Below are 20,529 nucleotides of genomic sequence, written 5' to 3'. Positions count from 1 at the left end.
AAGTAAGCTAGATTGATCAAGATTAGGCGTAAGCGTTAATAAACAATACCTCAGAGACCTGCAGTTTTCAGATGATATTGCTTTGTTTAGCGACACTGGAGATGCCTTATAAACATGATAGGGAACAGAAATAGCATAGCTTAAGGATATCTCAGTTGAATAATATGCAGCAAACTAAATTCAGTGGCGCCACAAAAGAAGTGGTTATTGTGATTAGTAGCCATCGCCTTGAAACAGTGAAGCAACGCACTTACCTACACCACGGAGACAGAGGTGACTAGTATCATGAAAAGAAAATTTCCAAAAAAAGTACAAATAAGTTGAACGCGTATGGCAGGCATTCAGAAGTAGTGGCGGCAGCTTACCGATATCCTTGAAAAAAAAGTTTTTGGTCACTGCATTATGCCAGCGCTAACCAATGTGGCCGAATCTTATAGGATGACGAAAAAAGTTGAGAGGAAATCGAGCATCACGGCAACTACCGTTGAAAAAAGAAAGTGACAGTAACGTTAGAAGACAGGAAGATGACAGTGTGGACGGCAGTATATTCTTAAATTAAGTTGTGAGAATGAACCTCCTCGAACTGCACATTGGATTATGAAGGACGCCGTAGTATGGGACCTGGCTTTAATTTTTACTACCTGTGGTTCTTTAACGTGAAGAATCCGAAGCACGGTGCACTAGTACCCTTGCATTGCGCCCCCACCGAAGTGCGGCCGCAATGGTCGGGAATCGAACCCGCGGCCTCAGCAGCACAACGCCACAGCCACTAAGCGATCGTGCCGAGTAGCAGGATATTCTAGTTGAGATTACAAAGAAATGGAGTTGGGTAGGTCACGGGCAGGGCATACAGCCGGTGGCGTATTATAGTCCGAGCACGGATGCTTGCTGAAGAAAATGTTGTCGAAAGCGGCATAATATTAGATCACTTGATTAGATCGTGAAATCAAGAGGCACAGGATTCATGGAGTCGGGCAACGGAAGGAAGGTTAATTTGGCACCGCTGAAAGTGGCCTTTTGTCGACAGTGCACAAAAATATAGGTGATGACGATGGCGATATTGATGAATGGCAGCATTGCTACGGCATGCGTTTTGCTCACTGCTAGAATTTTTAATGAATGCAGATATACCGATGTTGCAATGTTGCGCATCTTCGCACATGGCCTTCTAACAGGCCTAATGCAAATGTTAAGCAATGTATCAACTCTTCAAGTGCTTGTCGAAGCTGGAAAAAAGCTCTACCTTTTATGTACACATAGTATCAGTGTATATTTCAGCGCACTAGTTAATTGTCAGGACTGCATTTTTAATTGGCCCAATGTTACGGGCATGAGTGAGCCAGAAGTTCAGAAAATACGAAAGCTCCATCACAATGTCAACACATTGCGACGCTCCCTATTTTACTCTTCATAGCCTTCCACGCGTATGCAAATAATATACTTGACATACGTGGCACATTATGAGATCTCTACAACATTATGTACTGGAACTCACGAGTTTCATTGGATTGTTCATTTTATGCGTTCCTTTAGAGAATTTTACGTAGACAGTCGTGCGAGACGAGGCATTATTACTTTTATCTTGCTATCTGCATTAGGCTGTCGTCATCATTCATGTGTTCATTTATGTCAGCTTACTCTCGTGTAAAAAGCTTTTGTATGATGTCGAAGACGTTAAAATGCCATAATAGAATCCGTCCTTCTTCTAGAATCTTCTGGTGTAGCAGTAGAATCAGTATTCGGGTTCTTCCGTTGTGACCACGAACAAGTATAAGTTTGGAGTCACTTAATAAAGAAACGCCTTGACAAAAACAAGTGTAACAAGCATACTTATGATTACAATGCTTATTCATGCGTTCTTGGAACTATTGTTTCAATGCTTCGTCTTAACAGGCCGTCTTTACCATGAAGGCCCCTCTGCAGTGACTTCTTTTTTTTCAATTTTCAAGTCGGTAAGTCTATTTTCTTACAACTTTTGTTTACTTACAGCAAAGCAGACGGTCGTGCAAGAAACGACTAGCTGCGGGCCTGGATACAATGACGTACTGCTGACTGCAGCGCTGACCTACATTTATATGATCTCTTTTTACATCAAGTGTCATAATAAACTCCTGAGGCTGGTCCTCCATGAGCGCAAATGTACAGACGTTTCTTTGCTGGCACAACGTGCAAGTATTCAAAAACATAAGTGACGTATCACTACCGGAATCTGAGCGACTCCCTGAAGGACTATCTGAGCATGCATATTTTTGATAACGTGATAAAAAACTTGGCTGGAAATCGATGAATGAGTGTAGAAGATCGAAGCGCGTGCGAACAATGTTCGCGCATTTCAGTGCCGGACCCTTCGTAACCTTGCCAGCACTTATGAGCTTACAGCCGAATGCTCATTTGAGGAAAAACCCCAGAGTTTGCAAAAGACGGCGAAGGGTAGTTCTCCTTTCTTATTCTCCTCGCCCAAGTTCTTAACGCCCCGTATGGCGAGAAAATTGCTCGAAGGACATCGGTACGTCATTGAGACACGATAGCCGTGAAGCGGGGCGCCTGTAGCAGTAACGAGAATCGCTAACCAGATCTACCTGCTGCAGCATCGTGCGCGTGGCGAATGGGTCTCTATGCGCATTTTCGCTTCTAAAAATGAGCTCTCTTCAAATAAGCTGAACTGTTGCCTGACAACACTAACGGGTCTAAGAATGGCACCTCCTGAGAGCTTCTGTGATCAGCTCCGTCGCATCACGTGTCGTTAAAATCGATGTTCCCAGCAATCTTCCGGCACAGCTCCAAGACAGGCCACTGTTCAATACACCGGTGACTGCACGGCGATCTTAGAACTGAAGAAGCTGTAAGTAAAACCCTTCTTTGTCATCTGTTTGTGTAAACTGCATGTAAGGTCCGTTGGAAACTCACACATTTAATGACAACGAATGGAGTTTGCTGCTAGCACTGCTGTCGTGCGATGGTGACCTTTCATCTGCATTCGCACCTTAAGATGCCACATGGGTGAATCATTTATATGTCGTCATCGGATCTCAGCGCTCTGAACGAGATACATGGCTGCTATATTGAGGCGCCAGAGAGTACATATGTATTACTGGGCATTTCAACGATGGTACCCGCATCACCAAAGCTCCCACCTTCACCCGTTAAGATGAGGAACAATCAGTAAACAGAGGACCAGCCAGTCTGAGGGAAAGAGGGAAAGGGATAAGTAGAATGCAGGGAGGTTAGCCAGAATAACGTCCGGTTGGCTACCCTACGCCGGGGAAATGGGAAAGGGGGAAAACAAAGATAACAGGGAGAGAGAGGAGGGAATGAAAGAAGGAAATTGAGGTGAGTTCGCTGACGTGTGTGGTCTTACGGAAATTGCATTAATAGTCACAGATGGTCGCACAAGCCCGTCGTCCTTAAGAAGCACAAAAGCGCCTTCACCGCTTTATGGGCCGACGGACGATGGGGGTGGTGTTCCAATAGCACCTGCACTGAAAGCGGCCGATTGTCCAGTTTTGGCAAAGCTTTGGCAAGTTCCTGTCTCTCTGGGGTGTATCGTGCACAGTGGCCCAGCAGGTGGTCGATGTTTTCTTCGGTGCCACAGAAGTCGCATGCTGCACTGTCAGTCACTGCTATTAACGTAGATTATTCCTTTGTGAAGGAAACTCGTAACCAAAGGCGACAGAGAAGCGTAGCTTCACGTCGAGGAAGTCCTAGTGGAGGTCGGAGTTGCGGGGAGGGGTTTAGTCGATGCAGTCGTGTAAGTCGAAAGTTTGGCGAGTTCCACTCGGTCAGTGTGAGACTGCGTGCCAGGTATCGAAGCTGCCTTGCGGCATCTGTCCTCGAAAGCGGAATTGGAATGCTGTGCTCTTCTTGATGTGCTGCGCGAGCAGCGTTATCGGCGGAATCATTGCCACTGGTTCCACAAGGGCCAGGTACCTATTGAAAAACGACCTCGTGAGCTTTTTGTTGGACTTGATGGTAAAGTTTCGCGATTTCGTATGTCAATTCGTCCTGGCATCCATGTCGGAGAACTGACTGCGTGCAGTGTAATGCCGGTTTTGGATCACAGAACACAGCCCATTTTCTAGGTCTTTCAAAATCAATGAATTCCAGTGCTCGACGCAGGGCCGTTAGTTCTGCCGCCATTGAGGTCGTGACATGCACTATCTTGAACCGCAGCGTCATTCCTCGCGTTGCTACAACCACGGCACCACCAGAACTGCGCGACATAGTCGATCCATCGGTATAGATGTGCACATGGTTGCTGTACTTTTCATGAAAAAGAAGTAAGCTCAGCTGCTTTAGAGCAGGGGCCGGTAGATCTGTCTTCTTCTGTAGTCCCGGAATCATTATATGCACTTGTGGCCGGCTCAAACACCACGGAGGAAACGCTGGCTTGGCCGCAGGTGCGTACCCTGAAGTAAACGACGCACGATGTGCACTGACAGTAGCGCTAAATGTCGAGCAGGGCCTTGCAGCAGTGAGGCTCGCCAAGTGGTGGGAAAGGGTCCTAGCATAATGCCTGAGATGCATAGGCATTGTCTCAACGGTAATGTGCGTCGTGATTGGGTAATCCTGCGCAAAGGCAATGGGTTCAACCGTTGATGCACTGCGTGGTAAGCCAAGACATATCTTAAGGGCTTGGGCTTGAATACTCTGAATCGTACGCAGGTTAGTCTTGCAGGTGTTGGATATTGCAGGCAGGCTGTATCGCAGGAATCCAACGAACAACGCCATGTACAGCTGTAGCATAGCGTGTATAGATACTCCCCAACTTTTTCCTGCAAGGAGCCTGAACAGGTGACAGATAGCAGTCAGCCGCTTTTTCACGTAATTCCCATGCGGAGTCCAATATAGGTCTCTGCCAATTACGACTCCCAAGAACCTGTGACTTCTGCTGTATGGTATAAGTTGCCCGTTAATAGATACGCCGTAAACAGACATTCGCTTCCTCGTGAATGCTACCATTGCGCACTTCCCGCATGAAATTTCAAGTCCTTGTTCGCGAAGGTAGCAAGATGTCATTGTGGCTACCTTCTGAAGCCGAGCGCGAAGCTGAAGTCGTGTCACACCTGATGCCCAAATGCAGGTGTCGTCCGCATAGATGGAAAGTCGTACGGTGCTTGGCAGGTTGTCAGCTAATCCACAGAGGGTGAGATTGAAAAGAGTCGGGCTAAGCACTCCACCTTGAGGGACTCCTCGGCTACTGTAATGCTCGGATGTCGGGCCATTTTCTGTGGGCACGTAGAATGGTCTCCTCTGTAAGTAGCTGCACACCCACATATATATCTTACTACCAGGTCCGACGGCTCCCAACGTGTTAAGGATGGCTTCATGGGTGACATTATCATAAGCCCCTTTAACGCCTATAAACAGAGCAGCAGACAGTCGCTTACAAGCCTTTTGGTGTTGCACAAATGTTATCAAGTCAACAACGTTGTCTGTTGACGAACGGCCACGTCTGAATCCGGCCATAGCATCTGGGTAGATATCATAGTACTCTAAGTGCCATTCTAGACGTGTTAAAATTATTTCCATTGTTTTTCCGACACAGCTTCTAAGTGCGATCAGACGGTATGAGGAAATGTCCAAAGGCGATTTGCCAGCTTTGAGAAGTGGAATGAGGTGAGTTGACTTCTATTCTTGCGGAACCGTACCCGTCTGCCAGAAGTCGTTGTACAGGAGCAAGAGTGCCTTCCGAGCTTGGTCTCCTAGATTACACAGGGCACGGTATGCAATGCCGCCAGGTCCTGGCGCTGAAGAACGCCTGCACAAAGCCAGCGCAGCTTCTAGTTCTTCCATAGAAAAAGGGCATTCCATGCGGGGATCGCGTGCGGGTCGAGCGTTCCCGTACCCCTTCCATCGGAATTTGCTTCGCCAGCAATCTTTCTGCAGAAAGGTACATCGACGTCAATATCTCCACATTGTAGATGGAGAGCCAGAGATTTAAATGAGTGGCGCTCACCAAAGGTTGTGCGAAGGCCTCGAACAGTCCTCCATATAGGCGACAAAGGTTTTCGCGGATCCAGGGACTCGCAAAAGGATACCCATTGTCGCGAAGCCAGCTTCTTCATGTGACGCTGTATTTTCTTTTGTGTTCGTCTAGCCAATCTCAAATCATAACTGGACTTCGTGCGTCTATATCTTCGCTCCGCCCGACGGCGAATTGCTCGAAGTTTCGCTAGTTCGATGTTGAAATCGGTGCGGGAAGAACTCTTCGAAAGCAAATGCGTGGTTGTTTGTATGGCATCCTTTATCGCGCCCTGTAGGTTGTAGGAGGTGCCGTCACTACAACAGTCTTCCATTATTATTTTGTATTTAGGCCAATCGGTGCACTGGATGGTTCTGGAGGACTTGGAGCTAGTCAAACCTTCGATCTTCAAATAGGTTGGGATGTGGTCGCTACCCCGCGTTTCTAAATCAGAAAACCAGTGCACTCTTCTCGAAAGCGAACGTGAAACGAAGGTAAGGTCCAAGCCGCTACTATACGCTGATCCACGCAGATAAGTAGGGCTTCCATCATTTGACAGGCAAAATTCGAGTTCATTGGCAAAGGACACCAACGTTCTGCCTCTAGAGTTCACTTTGGAGCTTCCCCATAGGAAATGGTCGGCGTTAAAGTCACCAGTGAACACCCACGGCTGTGGAGTCAATGTCAAAATTCCCCGTAAGCGCTCACAATCTAGACGGCTTGTTGGAGATAAATAGGCTCCAAGAATTGTGAACGCGAGATTTTTCTTCTTGACTGTTAAGCAAACGTATTGATTTGCTTCATCAGGATCAGGAGGAATGGGTGATGTACATAAGTCAGGCCACGGCGTGTAAACACAACAACCTTGCTCAACTCTCCGTGGGTAGAGGACATAAAGCACTCATACCCGGACAGTCTGATGGGAGCTTACAGGTTGGGCTTGCAACTCACGATAATGGGGAATTGGTGCGTAAAGACAAGCTGTAAAGTCTGACCTGCGTGACTTAAGCCCTCTGGCGTTCCACTGGAAGACAGATGCATTCTTGACCTCCTCTTGAAACGACGGCAATTCTCGGGCCGCGGTTTTACCCTAGAGCCGCAAGCACCGGACTCAAGGTGTCCAGCACCTGCAATGCGCTCTGTGCCGACGGGGTTTTCATGCTGCTCAGCAGAATGCGCATGGCGTCCATAAGTGACTTCAGCATCACTATAACTTGGCGATCCTCAGTCGTCGTCGCATCCGCAGCTCGTGAGGTCACTGAGGGCGGCGCAATTTGATGTGACTCCGATGCAGGTTGTGCTCGTGGAAGTGTAGGCCACTCTTCAGGAGGTGCGAGTCTTGCCCCTTTCTTCGGTTTCGCAGTGTCTGTCTCTGAGTACGGTAGTATGGACAGCTGGGCTAGTTGGTTGTGATTAGCATTATGAAACGTCGTTCCAGCGCACAAATGAACAAGGACGAGAAGAGAAAGAAGACACGAACGCCAGACTTCAACTGAATTTTATTCATGGAAAACAGGGCTTTATGTACACAGGGGGAGGGAGGGGGGGCTGCTAGAGCGCAGGACCACCTAATTCTCGGCTTTTTCACCTGTTTTTTTCACTTTTTGCTTTTATTCCTTTTTTCTTTTGGTTTGACACTTCTGATGACTGTTGCCTAGACCAAGGAAATATTTTTGGGTGGTCCTGCGCACTAGCAGCCCCCCCTCCCTCCCCCTGTGTACATAAAGCCCTGTTTTCCATGAATAAAATTCAGTTGAAACTGGCGTTCGTGTTCTCTTTCTCTTCTCGTCCTTGTTCATTTGTGCGCTGGAACGATGTTTCATAATGCCATGTAGTCGTCGCCTGAAAGTAGCGGCAGCCTCTCTGTGTGTTGAATGGTCCCATACCATACGTTTGAGTACTGTTCGCTCGTTCCTCCCCCGCGGGCAATCATTGGATGAGGCCTTGTGAGTACCAAGGCAGTTAGGGCACTTTAACACAGTTGCGCGGCAGGCATCTGCTGAATGAGATTCAGCGCACTGTGGTCACACGAGGCTGTTCCTACAGACACCTTTTACGTGTTCCATCTTGCAACATTTGTAGCATTGCAGGGGCTTCGGTACGTATGGGCGGACAGGATGGCGGACGTGGCCAACTTTGACGTGTGAAGGAAAGCTGTCTCCCTCAAACCACAGCTTCAGGCAACGTGTGTTGCCAAGTCTTGTGATGTGCGTAATAAGAGTGCCTTCTGTAGTTGGCTTTATTAATATCGGTAAGTCGTCGGTTGGTATAGAAATATCGACATCATAAATGACGCCGACAGTGCCATTGCAGCATGTAGGTGTCATGGATCGCACTTGTACTTTGTCGATTTCCGTTACGTACCTCAGGCTTTGCAGTACACTACGGTGTAGAACATCTACTGCAAGGACATCCTTCCGTGCGTTTATTCTCACATCCTTTATCTCGTTTGGCGCGATTCCCTCAAGAAACGCAGAAAGGACTTGCCTGTTTAGGAGTCGCAGATTGGACACTGGGTCTACAGGCATGAAGAACATAGTGTATGGCCAGCGCTGTGGTTTTGTCTTCACGGTGGAGACACTTGGCGACGATAACCTTCGTAGCAGTCTTCTTTTTGTGGTTCGACTCATGACAAGTGTGAAATCGTCGTCCGACGAGTCGACGCTGTCCGAGTAAGACTCGGTTGCCTCGCTGTCCGTGTCGCTTGGCGCATTTCCACGCTGCCTGGACGCGACCCCACGTGATGGCTTGGCTCCAGGAAGGTCTTCGAGGAGTTCTTCATCCATTGCCGCAACAAGGGCGCGGCAGCTCCCAGAGTTTGGAAAGAAACAAAGCGAGACAAAGGTACAAGCGTTCTATTTAGCCAGTCTGGAAATTACACAGGGGACCGCACGTAAGTTCAAGGCATTATATTGTATCGCATATGCACAGACTCTGCGTTTCCAAAATAAATTCTCTCCCCTCTCTCTCTCTCTCTCTCTCTCTCTCTCATACTGCATACTATTCCCTAAGATTGCGTATATCGGTGAACTCGTCGATAAGTCGACAGGCTCGGTAAAAACCAGTGTTTCACAGACACCCACATAGGAAAAAGAGCGTTGAAGCTTGTAAAAGTAAACAAGGACTGCATATTCTAATCTGAGCGAGTCAGTGCAAGTCTGATTCTGACTCCATAAAGTAAGCTGATGTAGAACTAAGTCAATATCTCAGTTAGTCACAATGCATATCAGTTTGTGTGAAACTGGATGAGTTCAAGTATGTTAAAATCACGTATGATTCCGTGTGTTGTTTATTTAGTCCATTAAATGTTATTCTAGGATGACTCTATATGATCTCGAGCGAATTTGACTGTTTATTCATAAGCGGCGTCCACTGACACCGGTAAGCGTGAGCAAGCACACGCGACTATACACTGAAGTCTAATAAACCAAATTTCAGGAATAGAGGCCTCCAGGATACACATTAAATCTTGTAGGCCTATTTTTGTGAAATATGGACTGTAGCAATTGTCCACAGACGCACCACCGCATTGGCTTCTTCATATCGATAATGTCGATGCGATCTTTTCAGTCTAGCGTTTTTTGTTTTTTTTTTACCAGTAGCAGTCTAACAACCTAAATGTCTGCAGTAATGGATATTTGTGCTCTCCTTACTCGACATGATTATGTTACGAAGATGTTGCATGCAGAATCGCACTTAAAGTGTTGGAAGAAAAGCGACGCCCAGAGTAGTCCTCCTGCCACGTTCCCATTTCTGCCGTAGCCTTAACATAACGTCTATCGCGATGTGCCATGGTCCATTTGACGCAATCAGTTCTCTTTTTGTTGTTGTTTTTGTTGTTGTTGTTTGCCAACCCGTACTGCCAAATTATATTTTTACAGGCATTATTCCGACACCAGCCGGCTCCGCATTTTGTTAAACCCAACGCCTTTATCTCAAAATTTTCTCTAGAACTCCATGTGCTCAGACACACTGTTCTAGATTTGAAGGGTACGGCACTGCTCTTTGAGCTACCATAGAGCTTCCCCGTCCAAATTCATTCTTTAGTATTGAATGTAGTTGCACTGCTGGCTTTTAAAGCGAATAGCTTTCTTTGGTCCTTTCGGCCGTTTTCGTGGTTGGTCGATGGTCGGACTCGATAATGAAAACATTCGTTCACTCGTTAGCTTGCTCGCTCTTTCTTACCTTTCTTTCTTTATCTCTCGTTTATTCGTTTGTTTTATCCGTTTACATTCACAATTGTTATCGATGGTTTCCGCGCAATTCTTCATTGCGACTGCCCCGTATACTGCCCCTGTATCTCAAGCTCAGCCTTCAATCTCTGCTACTATTTGTCCCGTTAGCGTAGTACTTTCTGCTTAGTACCCGCCTGTCATCCTCCCCTTTGAATCAGCGTTTTCTTATTGGACGCGAGTATATATATATATATATATATATATATATATATATATATATATATATATATATATATATATATATATATATATATATTTATATATATATATATATATATATATATATATATATATATATATATATAAGGAACTTAAGTGGTGCTACAAGTTAAACAGAACAAGTATTTAATTTCAACAGTTTCGATCGGTGGACCGATCTTCATCAGGGTTTACAAAAAAATGGCAGTTCGGCCCTGGTAGTGAAGACACCAGACCGGGTGCCCGGTCGTTCTCAGATACATCAAACCGAGAGGGACAGTGAGGGACAGATGATGGACAGTGACAGTGATTGATTTTCGGCGCTTTGGCAAATTTACAGCTGCCTTTGGCAGCTATGCAGGGCGAGTGGAAGGCGGAGTCCCATGTATGTAGAGCAAGGAGTTCAGTGAAAAAAAAGAAGAAAAAAAAAGAAAGAAAAAGAACAAGAAAAAAAGCACACAGGAGGAGGGAGACGTAAGTCGGAGAGTGAGAGGGGGGGGAAGTAGCGGCGGCTAGGTTCCCGTTCACCCGAGGCAAGGAGGGAGAAAACGGTCGCTGCGCAGCACCAGTGCGCGTGCTGCCGTTGTAGCGGGAGAGAGGGCAAGTTGAATCGGGTGGCGGGGGGCACAATAGAGAAGGGGCCCAGAAGGAAGACAGAAGAGTGGCAACTTGTGGAAAGAAACACAGTGTCACAGTACACATATACAAGGCACGGCTCGTTCCGGCAACTCTGTGGTCCAGCTACGGTGCGAAAGAAATATATAGTTCCAAAAAGAATATATGCGTGGGATTCGCAAAGCAAGTGCGCCCCTGGGTTTAGATTTAGGGAGCCGAGTTAAGTAGCCTCCTCATGGTCCAGTTTTTGAACGTTGAACCGACAACTGACATCAAGTCAGCTCGTGCGTATTCCAAGAAGGGCAATAGGTCACTCAGAATGACCACTTGAGTGGCAGGGTGCAGGAAACTGAATTTATTGGTTTTCCGCTCGCCCCCTTGAGGCGCTTGCGGAGGGATGAGCAAGCAGTGAATAGCCAGCGTCTCAATTTTAGAGTACAGAACATGTATTCGCGCTTCCCATGCACTCTCACGGCATATCCCGGAGGCACGTCAGCCACCCCGGACTCTCATTAATTCCTTTAGCGTACGTTCCAAATTTATGGACGAAAAGAGATTATCTCTGCTCGCGTGCACGAGTGTGTTGGAAACCAGATTGCAAGAGCACAACGCTCACGCGTTCAAAAGAGTGATCTGGCAGCCGAACGTGCCTGGAGAAGGGTAAATTCGGGAGACTTTTCACATGCGCGTGGTGATTGTTGAACCGCAGGCGGAAAGGGGTCTCTGTTTGTCCGATATGTTCCTGCGCACACACCTCGCATAGAATTTTGTACACGACATCGCTGGAATCACGGCCAAGATTTTCGTTAATTTTATATACGAAGGACGAGTTGGGTGCCTCAGCCATGTCTGTTGTTGTCATGTGACGGCATGACAACAACACGCCATTTGGCGTGTTGTTGTCAATATATATATATATATATATATATATATATATATATATATATATATATATATATATATATATATATATATATATATATATATATATATATATATATATATATATATATATATAGAGAGAGAGAGAGAGAGAGAGAGAGACGTTTGAAAGCTTGTCGGGCCCCAGCTCGACGGGAAAATGAACACTCCGCCGAAGCAGCATAGTAAATGTGGTTTGAATCCCGGTGCTTGCACCAACCGCCGTCCTCGCGGACTTTGACGCATCTCCATTGCGTGCCGAGGTGGAACATGCCGACACCTGCTTTTTAATATCGCCGCGTTCAGCGCATATGCCTGGCTCGTCAAGCGAGTGGAGCTCGGCCGCCGGGCGTGTCTTTCTGGCGTATCTTGTTGCGCATTACCCCTTCTCGCTGTCTGCCCCGGGCAGCCGAAACCTAAATGCATCTCGTTCGACTTTAAGTAAAGATGGCACTCACATTTCGATGGCATGAAATCAGACGCAGCTGGAAAGCCAGGGTCGTCGCGGGGAATGGAACGTTTTCCGCCTTTTCGCAAGCAATGAATTATGCAAACGTCCCGACCGCTAATAGAGGGTTTTTTTTAAAGTTAAGAAACAGAAATTAGGGCTTATATCTCTAGCCATCGCGTTTACCATATGTGTGTACAAGACACGGAGTGGCTCTGAGTCTCGTTGTTTGTGGTCTACGGAGATAGTCGTAGACGAATATAACGATGAGGGCTTCCGATATATATTCCCGAAATGAGCCGTCTGGCAGCCTTACGTGGCCTTGCCTCATCGCTCTTCAAGGTGCAAGTTAGCCTACGTGAGAGGAGGCAACGTCGCTTCTCCGGCTCTAAGAATAGAATGACTTGTTCGACCGCCAAACAGACGCCGCTTCACGTCCGGCTTTGTAAGCAACATTACCGCGAGGCACAACTATTTAGTCGACAACGCGTCGTCTGGGGTTGGAGTCAAGCCGAAAAGTCGATGGCTCTTTGTTCTTTTAAAAATATTTTCGTTGGGATATCGTTGTGTTGAAGGAAGTCGTTACAGGAAAACTCGCCTTTAATAAGCCGCCTCACGCAACTCTAGGAAAGCTTGAACGGCGTGGTACGCTGGGCCACGCCAGTCTTCACCCACGCTTCGAGAGGTGTGACCGCAGCACAAAGCCGTTTGTGTGGAGAAGCCATTGGGCTTCTCACGTGTTAACTTGTTTATGTGCGACTAGATGAACTACATCTCGTCAGCGTCAGTTTAACCATGACCTCATCGACACGCACTTTTCAGGTGAGCTTGCCATATACACCTCAACGACAGGACTAGGTCGTCCTATTATGCTATGGTTGCGACACGCCATTTCAAGGTGCACTGTTTGCTAACAGCTCATAAGCGTGCTGATAAGTTGGTATCACGCTAAAAATTTTAAGCGCTCAAGACTAACCGCAATACCATAATCATGCCATGGCCGCTTGTGTGATAGACAAACACCCCTTCCAAAGGTTATCAGAAAATATGCACACCATGTTGCTCGCTTCTCACTTCTAACTTCGTTCGCTAAAATTCACCGTTTGTTACTCCGATACCGAAACGTAACGCGCAAACAGTGCTTTTGAAGAGCTGTTTTTGTCATCGATGTTGTTCTTGACGTATAGCAGTTGGCTGCGATGACCTGCTGAGGCATCAAATCCGTCCTCGCGCGTTGGTACCACAAACGACGCTATAGGTAGCCTAGACATGATCATCAGAAGAAAAACTGCGGCATATCCAACACACCCTGTTGAAATCTACGTACGGTGTGGCTTTGTTTAAATGCATGAAGTACGCTGAAAGTGGTGTTAGTTCCTGTGTTATTTGACTGTATTTGTGCGGTCATACCGAAGGCGTTCGCCAAAACCACATCGCCCACGTCACACGCTGTCCAAACGCATCCCCCTTCGCACCTGCTCGTGTGTGCCCGCCTGTGCCCTCGCGCACCCGTGCTACGATCTGTGACACACGCGGTGATCACACGATAGAGCATCAGGCTGCTGTACTGGGTGATCGAGGTTCGGTCCAACCATCCGGCATATAATTCATTATTTAAGCGTGGCCTATCCGGTAAGACAGCAGCAGCACCTAGCAACTACTTTCAGTGGAGTTCGGGAGGGTTTACAAGTAAATATAATAGGAGTGCACATGTGTTCAGTCCGTTGGCATAAACAAAAAACGACAGGGCGAAAGCATCACGTGAGCAATTTGTTTGGCCACTCTTCGTGCGCAAAGTTTCGGTGTCGAAGCAGGAAAAGAATGCGACGAATATCGTAAAAACGTGTAGCACTTTTAAAACCGCATAAATAATTCTTGCTTTCTACGGCCTTCCTCCTCCAATGCTTCAATTGCAACGTTGGCGCGAAAACCAGTAATTATAAAGGTAAATAATTATTATTTGTCATTCAGTGAATGGACTACGACGGCTACTGGACTATACAGTGCCGGCTGCGCTGAAAGTATGATATTAAAAAATCTTCAGTGCATTAGTGAAATCATATTTTAAGAAAATCGTTTTTAATAATAGCGTGGATACCGAGGATATACCCGCCGGTATATTGTAAATACCTAAATAGCCAACTAAATCTTAGAAGATGCGCGGGTCCTTTATCATTTATTTATGTATTTTCCTTTGTTTCTTTATTTTGGCAAAATAACTACAAGGTTTAACCGCAATATAAGGCATGAGGATGGCGTAAAAAAACGAGAAACGCGGGTGAGGAACCTACAATGCTAGCGATTACATTATGGTTCTAACCAAACCGCGCAGCAAGTTATCGATACAGCATTACTTCCTTTCGTTGTCGCTTGTGCAGTTTGCGCTCGCTCGCCAAGGCCACCAGCATGTAGTGGCAACGGTGTGCATTTTTTGCTTCTTTCTGGCGACAAACACGTATATTTCGAGCTTATTGAGATTGTAAACGAATTTAACAGGGCATTTTCGCTTGCCCAGGAAATACAGTGAATTCCGGATATGTAAGGTTGTCTAAACAGAATAAGATTCAGTTGTATAAGCATTTTGAAGACCAGGTGAGCAGTGTCTGCCGCACTAGAGCAGAGTTAATTTTCCTGGGCTACTGACTCTGCTTTTAGGCAGCGTAGCCCTCCATCGAAGTTATGGGGCAGCTTCATGGCATGGTCAAAATATTTAAAACGTGGTTTCGCCTGAAGCTTGCCAGTTTTCGCACCATAAGTAATTCGGGCGTTATATGCAGAAAAGCGAGCGCTGCATAAACGTTCAGCAATGCCAGATCTCAACTTCTGACACATTTCTAACATTTCCATTGCAGAAAATGTGGTCGACTGCGTGGCCGCTCGTTTTCCTGGCTTTGTCGGGCGTAAGCTGCCAGCGAGACTCGGACTTGACTGTCTCAACAACCGCAGGACGCCTGAGAGGTATACTTGTCCCTACAACAGCCGGGCCTGTACGTGCCTTCCTGGGAGTTCCTTTTGCTGAGCCACCAATAGGCTCTGCCCGGTTCAAGAAACCACAACAGAAAAAGCCCTGGAATGGAGTATTCGATGCCACTACATTTCCGCCAATGTGCCCTCAGCAACCTTTACAGTTCAATAACTACTACTTAGTCAAGAACAGCGATCGCATTTCGGAAGACTGTCTTTTCATTAACGTGTTTGCTCCTATCAACCACAAAGGATCACTGAAGCCCGTTGTCGTTTATATTCATGGAGGCTTCTTTTCATACGGTGGAATCTCGATGAAGCTTCATGACGCCTCAGAACTATCGGCCAGAGAAGACCTTGTTGTCGTTACTATTGCGTACAGACTTGGCGCGCTTGGATTTCTGAGCGTTGGCACTGAAGACGCACCTGGTAACATGGGCCTTCATGACCAGATTCTCGCGCTGCGCTGGATAAAAAGCAACGCCAATGCTTTTGGTGGAGATGCTGACCGCATTACTCTCATTGGTCAGAGTGCAGGCGCTTTCTCCGTTGGCATTCACTTGATATCTCCCAAAAGCAAAGGCCTCTTCCGGCGAGCAATTATGCAAAGTGGAAGCCCGTTCACAAGCACGCTCGTGAACCGAAAGAAGGACGCAGCCTACGGAGCGGGCGAGCTGGCGAGAGCTCTGGACTGCCCTTTGGCAATGATGATGATGCAAGGTGGTGGTGCGGATGCAATGCTCAAGTGTCTGCGCTCCAAGGACGTTGCTTCCATCCTGAATGCGACGGCAAGCTTCACCATCGAAGGCCTAGACGGCTTCTTCCCGGTAATAGGCGACGACATTATACCCGGGAAGCCAGGAGATGCTTTGAGAAGCGGGAAGCTGAACGCTCGCGAGCTACTGGCCGGCATATCAGAAGCCGAAGGAGATGGACTCATTCACTTTATGGCAAAAAAGTTCTACAATACCAACGATGCCCAAGAAGTCAGGAAAGATTCCATGATTTTCGTTGCGAGAGGGACAATGATAACGCTCTTGGGGTTCGATTCCAAGCGAGCAATAGACCGCTACTTTAACGGCTCGCGGGTACAAGGCGGAACCGATGCACTTCACGCAGCGGCAGACCTCATCGGCGACAGCCAGCTCGGGTGCCCGACGGTGGGCTTTGCCAAAAGATTCGTGAACCCCGACACGAGAGTGTTTATGTACAAGTTTTCACAACAACCATCCAGGGTGAACTGGCCGAAGTGGGTTCGCCCGACTCACACGGACGAAATCGCGTTCGCGTTAGGGTCAATATTCAAGCTGGATCCAGAGATCTCGCTGGACGATGTCAGAGCCGCCGAAAACTTCATGCATATTATTTCTACCTTTAGTCGCACAGGGTGAGTCGCACATTTTCTGCATTAATATTCCTACGCTTTCGAGACACTGTAGGTTGCTATATGAGGGTTGTGTACGCACTGCGCAAGGATAACAGCCTGTGAGAGAACACTGTCAAGGTGAGGCACTTCTGGTGTCCTTTATGCGAGTGTATACAGGTGGCATCGTGCACTCAGCCTGGCGCGCTCACGGCTCCATGCATGTGTTGGTGCTGCCGATGGCCCTTAGCCCACTGACGGGTCAACATAAGCTTTCGCAGAGCCGTTACATATGCTCACACAGTGCGGGCCTTCTTAAATGGAAAATATTATTTTGTGCATTGCCCACAAATCTGTCTTGACCGACCTTCTCCTTGCGTTCGTCTTTTTATTCGATGCCGAATCGCTACCCGTAACTTCTCATGTCAGGCTGATATCCTCTTTTTGTGCAATGTAACCTCTATCTTTCCTCCTATTTTTAATATGTAATACTGTATTCCTGTCTGCCTATTGTATAGCAGAATATAGATGAAATGTTAAATACACCACAGCAGACAACCTGTATCACATACTGTATATAATGAGTGGCATGGCGCTCTGTGGCCATACCTGGCCCTTGCGCCAGTACACAACACACATCAATTCACTCATTACTATAAATAATGACTGTGCCGATGTAAATGTCTGTTGTTCTGTGTGTTGCAGAGTTCCACGGGTCAAGGACAGAACTTCGTGGCCGAAATTTGATCAGCAGCAACGATACATGAACATCCAAAAGCAAGGAAATTTTCCCGGAAAGAATTTGCTCTATTCTACGTGTGATATGTGGGAAAGGGTTAGTCCTTATGATTAACCTCACTCAGCATGCACTTCCTCTCCTAAAGTAATTAGATCCCTAAATAATGAAATTTAATAAAGGGCATTGATATACGAAAGCAGGTTCGAGCTTCCTGTGTGATTTGAAAGCAATATGCACTCAACAACTGCTCATGAACTGCGGCGCTGCGTGCCTTAACGCCGTGCCCCTTCTTGTTCTTCCCTGCCCTATCGTGCCGTAAAATAATGCAGCAGATGTAAAAAAAAATATTTGTTGATAAAATATTGTTTTTCTAGACCAAAAATTCTGATTTCATTTTAAATTAAAAACACAAAATTAGATAGGGAGGAAAGCATTAGAGACCAACGAGTTTCTAGAGACGTCCACTGGATTCGAATCCACTATACGGAACGTAATTGTTAGAAACGAGGCACACTGACCGCTCGACTGAGACAAATGAACCAATTTTTTTTGTATTGCGATAGCAATTATATGGACACTCCAGGCACATTTCTACCATTGCTGGCGTCGCCGTTGCGTCGCTGTCGTCGTCGTCGTCAACCTTGAGGTTCCGTATGAGTGAAAGCCTGTGAGGTTGAGCCGGCGAACGCGGTTCAACCTCGCGTGCGCGAGCGAGGAACGCGGCCCGGATAGCGTGCCCTCTCCTGTCGCGCGCGAGGCAGGGGGGTCAGGTGAGGGAGGAGGGGCGTTCTTCTCCGGTGACTGCCAGGGGCCAGGGAGTCTCGATGTCCTCCTCGCCCACCGCTCCGTACAGAGTGGAGGCAACCGCGGCGTCTACTACGGCGTCGGCCACGCAAATCGCGGACGTCGTAGTAAACGCCTTTGGAGGATGACGTAGGGACGCGTTGCCGGCACTCGTGTGCCTTGAAAGAGATCTACGACGTGGCCAAAGTGCGCGCCCGCGTGGGCCACATCTTCATAGCGATCTGCGATGTTTCAGAGTGCGCGTAGTGCCGGTAGCCTCGTATGCGCTGTGCTTTTTACGTGTCCTTCGCGTTGTAGCGAGAGATGCATGAAGGTCAATTCGCTTGCTGCTGCCGCGATTCCTCACTCCAGAATTTCGACAGCGAGTATCCGCGCTTTTCGAGCGAGATGTGTTCATGTTTACCTATGCGCGCGTGACACCGTGCTGGATAACTTAGTTAAAACACGTTGGCGGGCTGGTTGGTTTGAATGCATGATAGAGTGTGTAAGCGCGACTGAACAAGGACGTAGAAAGAAGCAGACTCACAAAGACAGCGCCATCTCCGTGTGCCTGTTTCTTTCTGCGTCCTCGTTGAGTCGCACGTACATATTCTATCATTGTTAATTTAGTTTGTAAGCGAATGTTTACAAGTTTATTCGGCCGGTAAATCTACTATCGTTACTTCGTACAGGTATCTACTAATTTGCTATCGCAATCGGTGCTTCGCCTTTCGAGCGGAACTGCGAATGTTTTTTTTTTAGATTGCCGAGATGGCTTTTATCAGCGGGGTTTTCTTTCTTTCTTTCTTTCCTTTTGCAGAAAGCTCTGCAATATAAGTCACCGGTAAATCCACGAACAGTTGGCTACTAGTTGATGATAAGCTTGACGTGCCTTTTGATCTTGTTACGCTCTTGGGCCTTCACACCATAAGCGGAGTCCTTATGTGTCGGGCAACAATGTATGTTTCACGCGAGTTTTCTGCGCATTCATTTTCAGTAGTCTGTGTCTCCATTTGTAGAATGGTAAAAAAATGTGGAAGGGTAATGGTACGCACGCCATAATATTACGTATCATATTTTGTGGGAGTGCGTGGCAATAAGAGCTTACTAAATAATTTTACAGTTACCGGAGGCGTTAGCTTACGCATACATGTTAGAACAGCATGGAAAGAGAAGTTTCTTTAGAAATTAGCAGTTTTTAAAGAGCCACGAGAGATGTCTGTAGGGACGCTGGTCCGGTGGCATAAGCAGGGTACATAAGTTTCCAAGACATTAAAATTCAACTAGAGGGTCATTTCAGACGCGTTTTATATCTCAACATCGAACAATAAAACATGCATTACGCGCGAAGCATGCGGGAGCACCACGGTCGAAATAACAGCGTTAATTCGCAGCTGATTTACCGGAATTAGGTGCCAGAAGTGCCAAATTGTAATTGGGTGTTGGTAGTCATTTGTTGTATCATGCTAAGAATGGGCTCCAACTCGTCACAAATAATAGATTTACAATCATAATACTTGAATTTTTATTTACGTGAAAGTGTGCCCGAGAACGCCGCGTACTTGGCAACGTAATCGAAAACTTTATGAAGTCTCATTGTTGACTACAAATCGGTGAATAAAGTGTACCCGTGGTTCACGTAGTTCGCCGATAAGACGTGCTAAACTAGGCTGATTGACTGTTCCCCCCCTCCCCCCCCCCAAAAGAAGGAAACAATTTCTAGTAGCCGCTTTTACCATTGTGTATAGCGACTGTCGTGAAACGTGCCTCATTATTTTTTAGGGTTTTTTTTTTCGTATAATACAAGCAATGTAACCCGATTTATTCGCAAAAAAAAAACAACGAATATTCACAATGTACCCAAATCTATGATTGCTACGCAAAAAAAATTTCTTCGAAGAAGGAAAGGCACACATTAGTCATACAATATATAGCTTTTTGCGTGTATTCAAAGGACTGACCATGTTGTATTCCTCCTCCCCCCTCTGAACAGACAGTACTGGATGTAGTCCTTCTTCGCCTAGTACGAGTGAAAACTGCCACAGCCAAGCAGCTATCATAAAAGCGTAATGAATTTCAGTGTGAACACTTGCGCACAACACTTCATAGATCAGCTGTAATTGTCGTCATAGTAATTTTTTGCTTGCCGTAGTTTGCACGACAGCGTGGTGCCCTCGCCCCCCCCCCCCCAAATGTATTCTCCTTCACTGTAATTGATCTCAATACTCGACAACGTTTCACTGGTTTTAATTCTGCTAAAGACAATATAAGGTTCGATACTGATAGAGACTGAACCTTCAC

General features: G+C 46.7%; 1 protein-coding gene across 2 annotated transcripts; it reads left to right on the top strand.

Moving 5' to 3' along the window:
• Positions 1 to 2,588: 2,588 nt before the first annotated feature.
• Positions 2,589 to 17,644, top strand: LOC142582316 (acetylcholinesterase-like). 2 transcript variants are annotated; one of them, XM_075691885.1, is made up of 3 exons: positions 2,589 to 2,842; positions 15,232 to 16,730; positions 17,412 to 17,644. In XM_075691885.1, exons 2-3 carry the CDS (start codon positions 15,235 to 15,237, stop codon positions 17,557 to 17,559), a joined length of 1,644 nt encoding a protein of 547 aa, XP_075548000.1. In that variant the 5' UTR covers positions 2,589 to 2,842; positions 15,232 to 15,234; the 3' UTR covers positions 17,560 to 17,644. The 2 variants fall into 2 exon arrangements, with proteins under 2 accessions (XP_075548000.1, XP_075547998.1); XM_075691883.1 differs by lacking the exon at positions 2,589 to 2,842 and adding an exon at positions 12,811 to 13,201.
• The last annotated feature ends 2,885 nt before the right edge of the window (positions 17,645 to 20,529 follow it).

The sequence above is a fragment of the Dermacentor variabilis genome, chromosome 5 (genome assembly GCF_050947875.1).
Source record: "Dermacentor variabilis isolate Ectoservices chromosome 5, ASM5094787v1, whole genome shotgun sequence".
Classification (NCBI taxonomy): Eukaryota; Metazoa; Arthropoda; class Arachnida; order Ixodida; family Ixodidae; genus Dermacentor; species Dermacentor variabilis.
This window is presented reverse-complemented; position numbering and strand designations above follow the sequence as displayed.

What these genes read in the sequence shown, in the direction of transcription:
- LOC142582316 (XM_075691883.1), top strand. Translation starts at nt 13,175, where the DNA reads ATGACCTCATCGACACGCACTTTTCAG. An exon ending in CATCGACACGCACTTTTCAG is followed by an intron (nt 13,202 to 15,231) that starts GTGAGCTTGCCA and finishes TTTCCATTGCAG; the next exon opens with AAAATGTGGTCGACTGCGTG. An exon ending in TCTACCTTTAGTCGCACAGG is followed by an intron (nt 16,731 to 17,411) that starts GTGAGTCGCACA and finishes TGTGTGTTGCAG; the next exon opens with AGTTCCACGGGTCAAGGACA.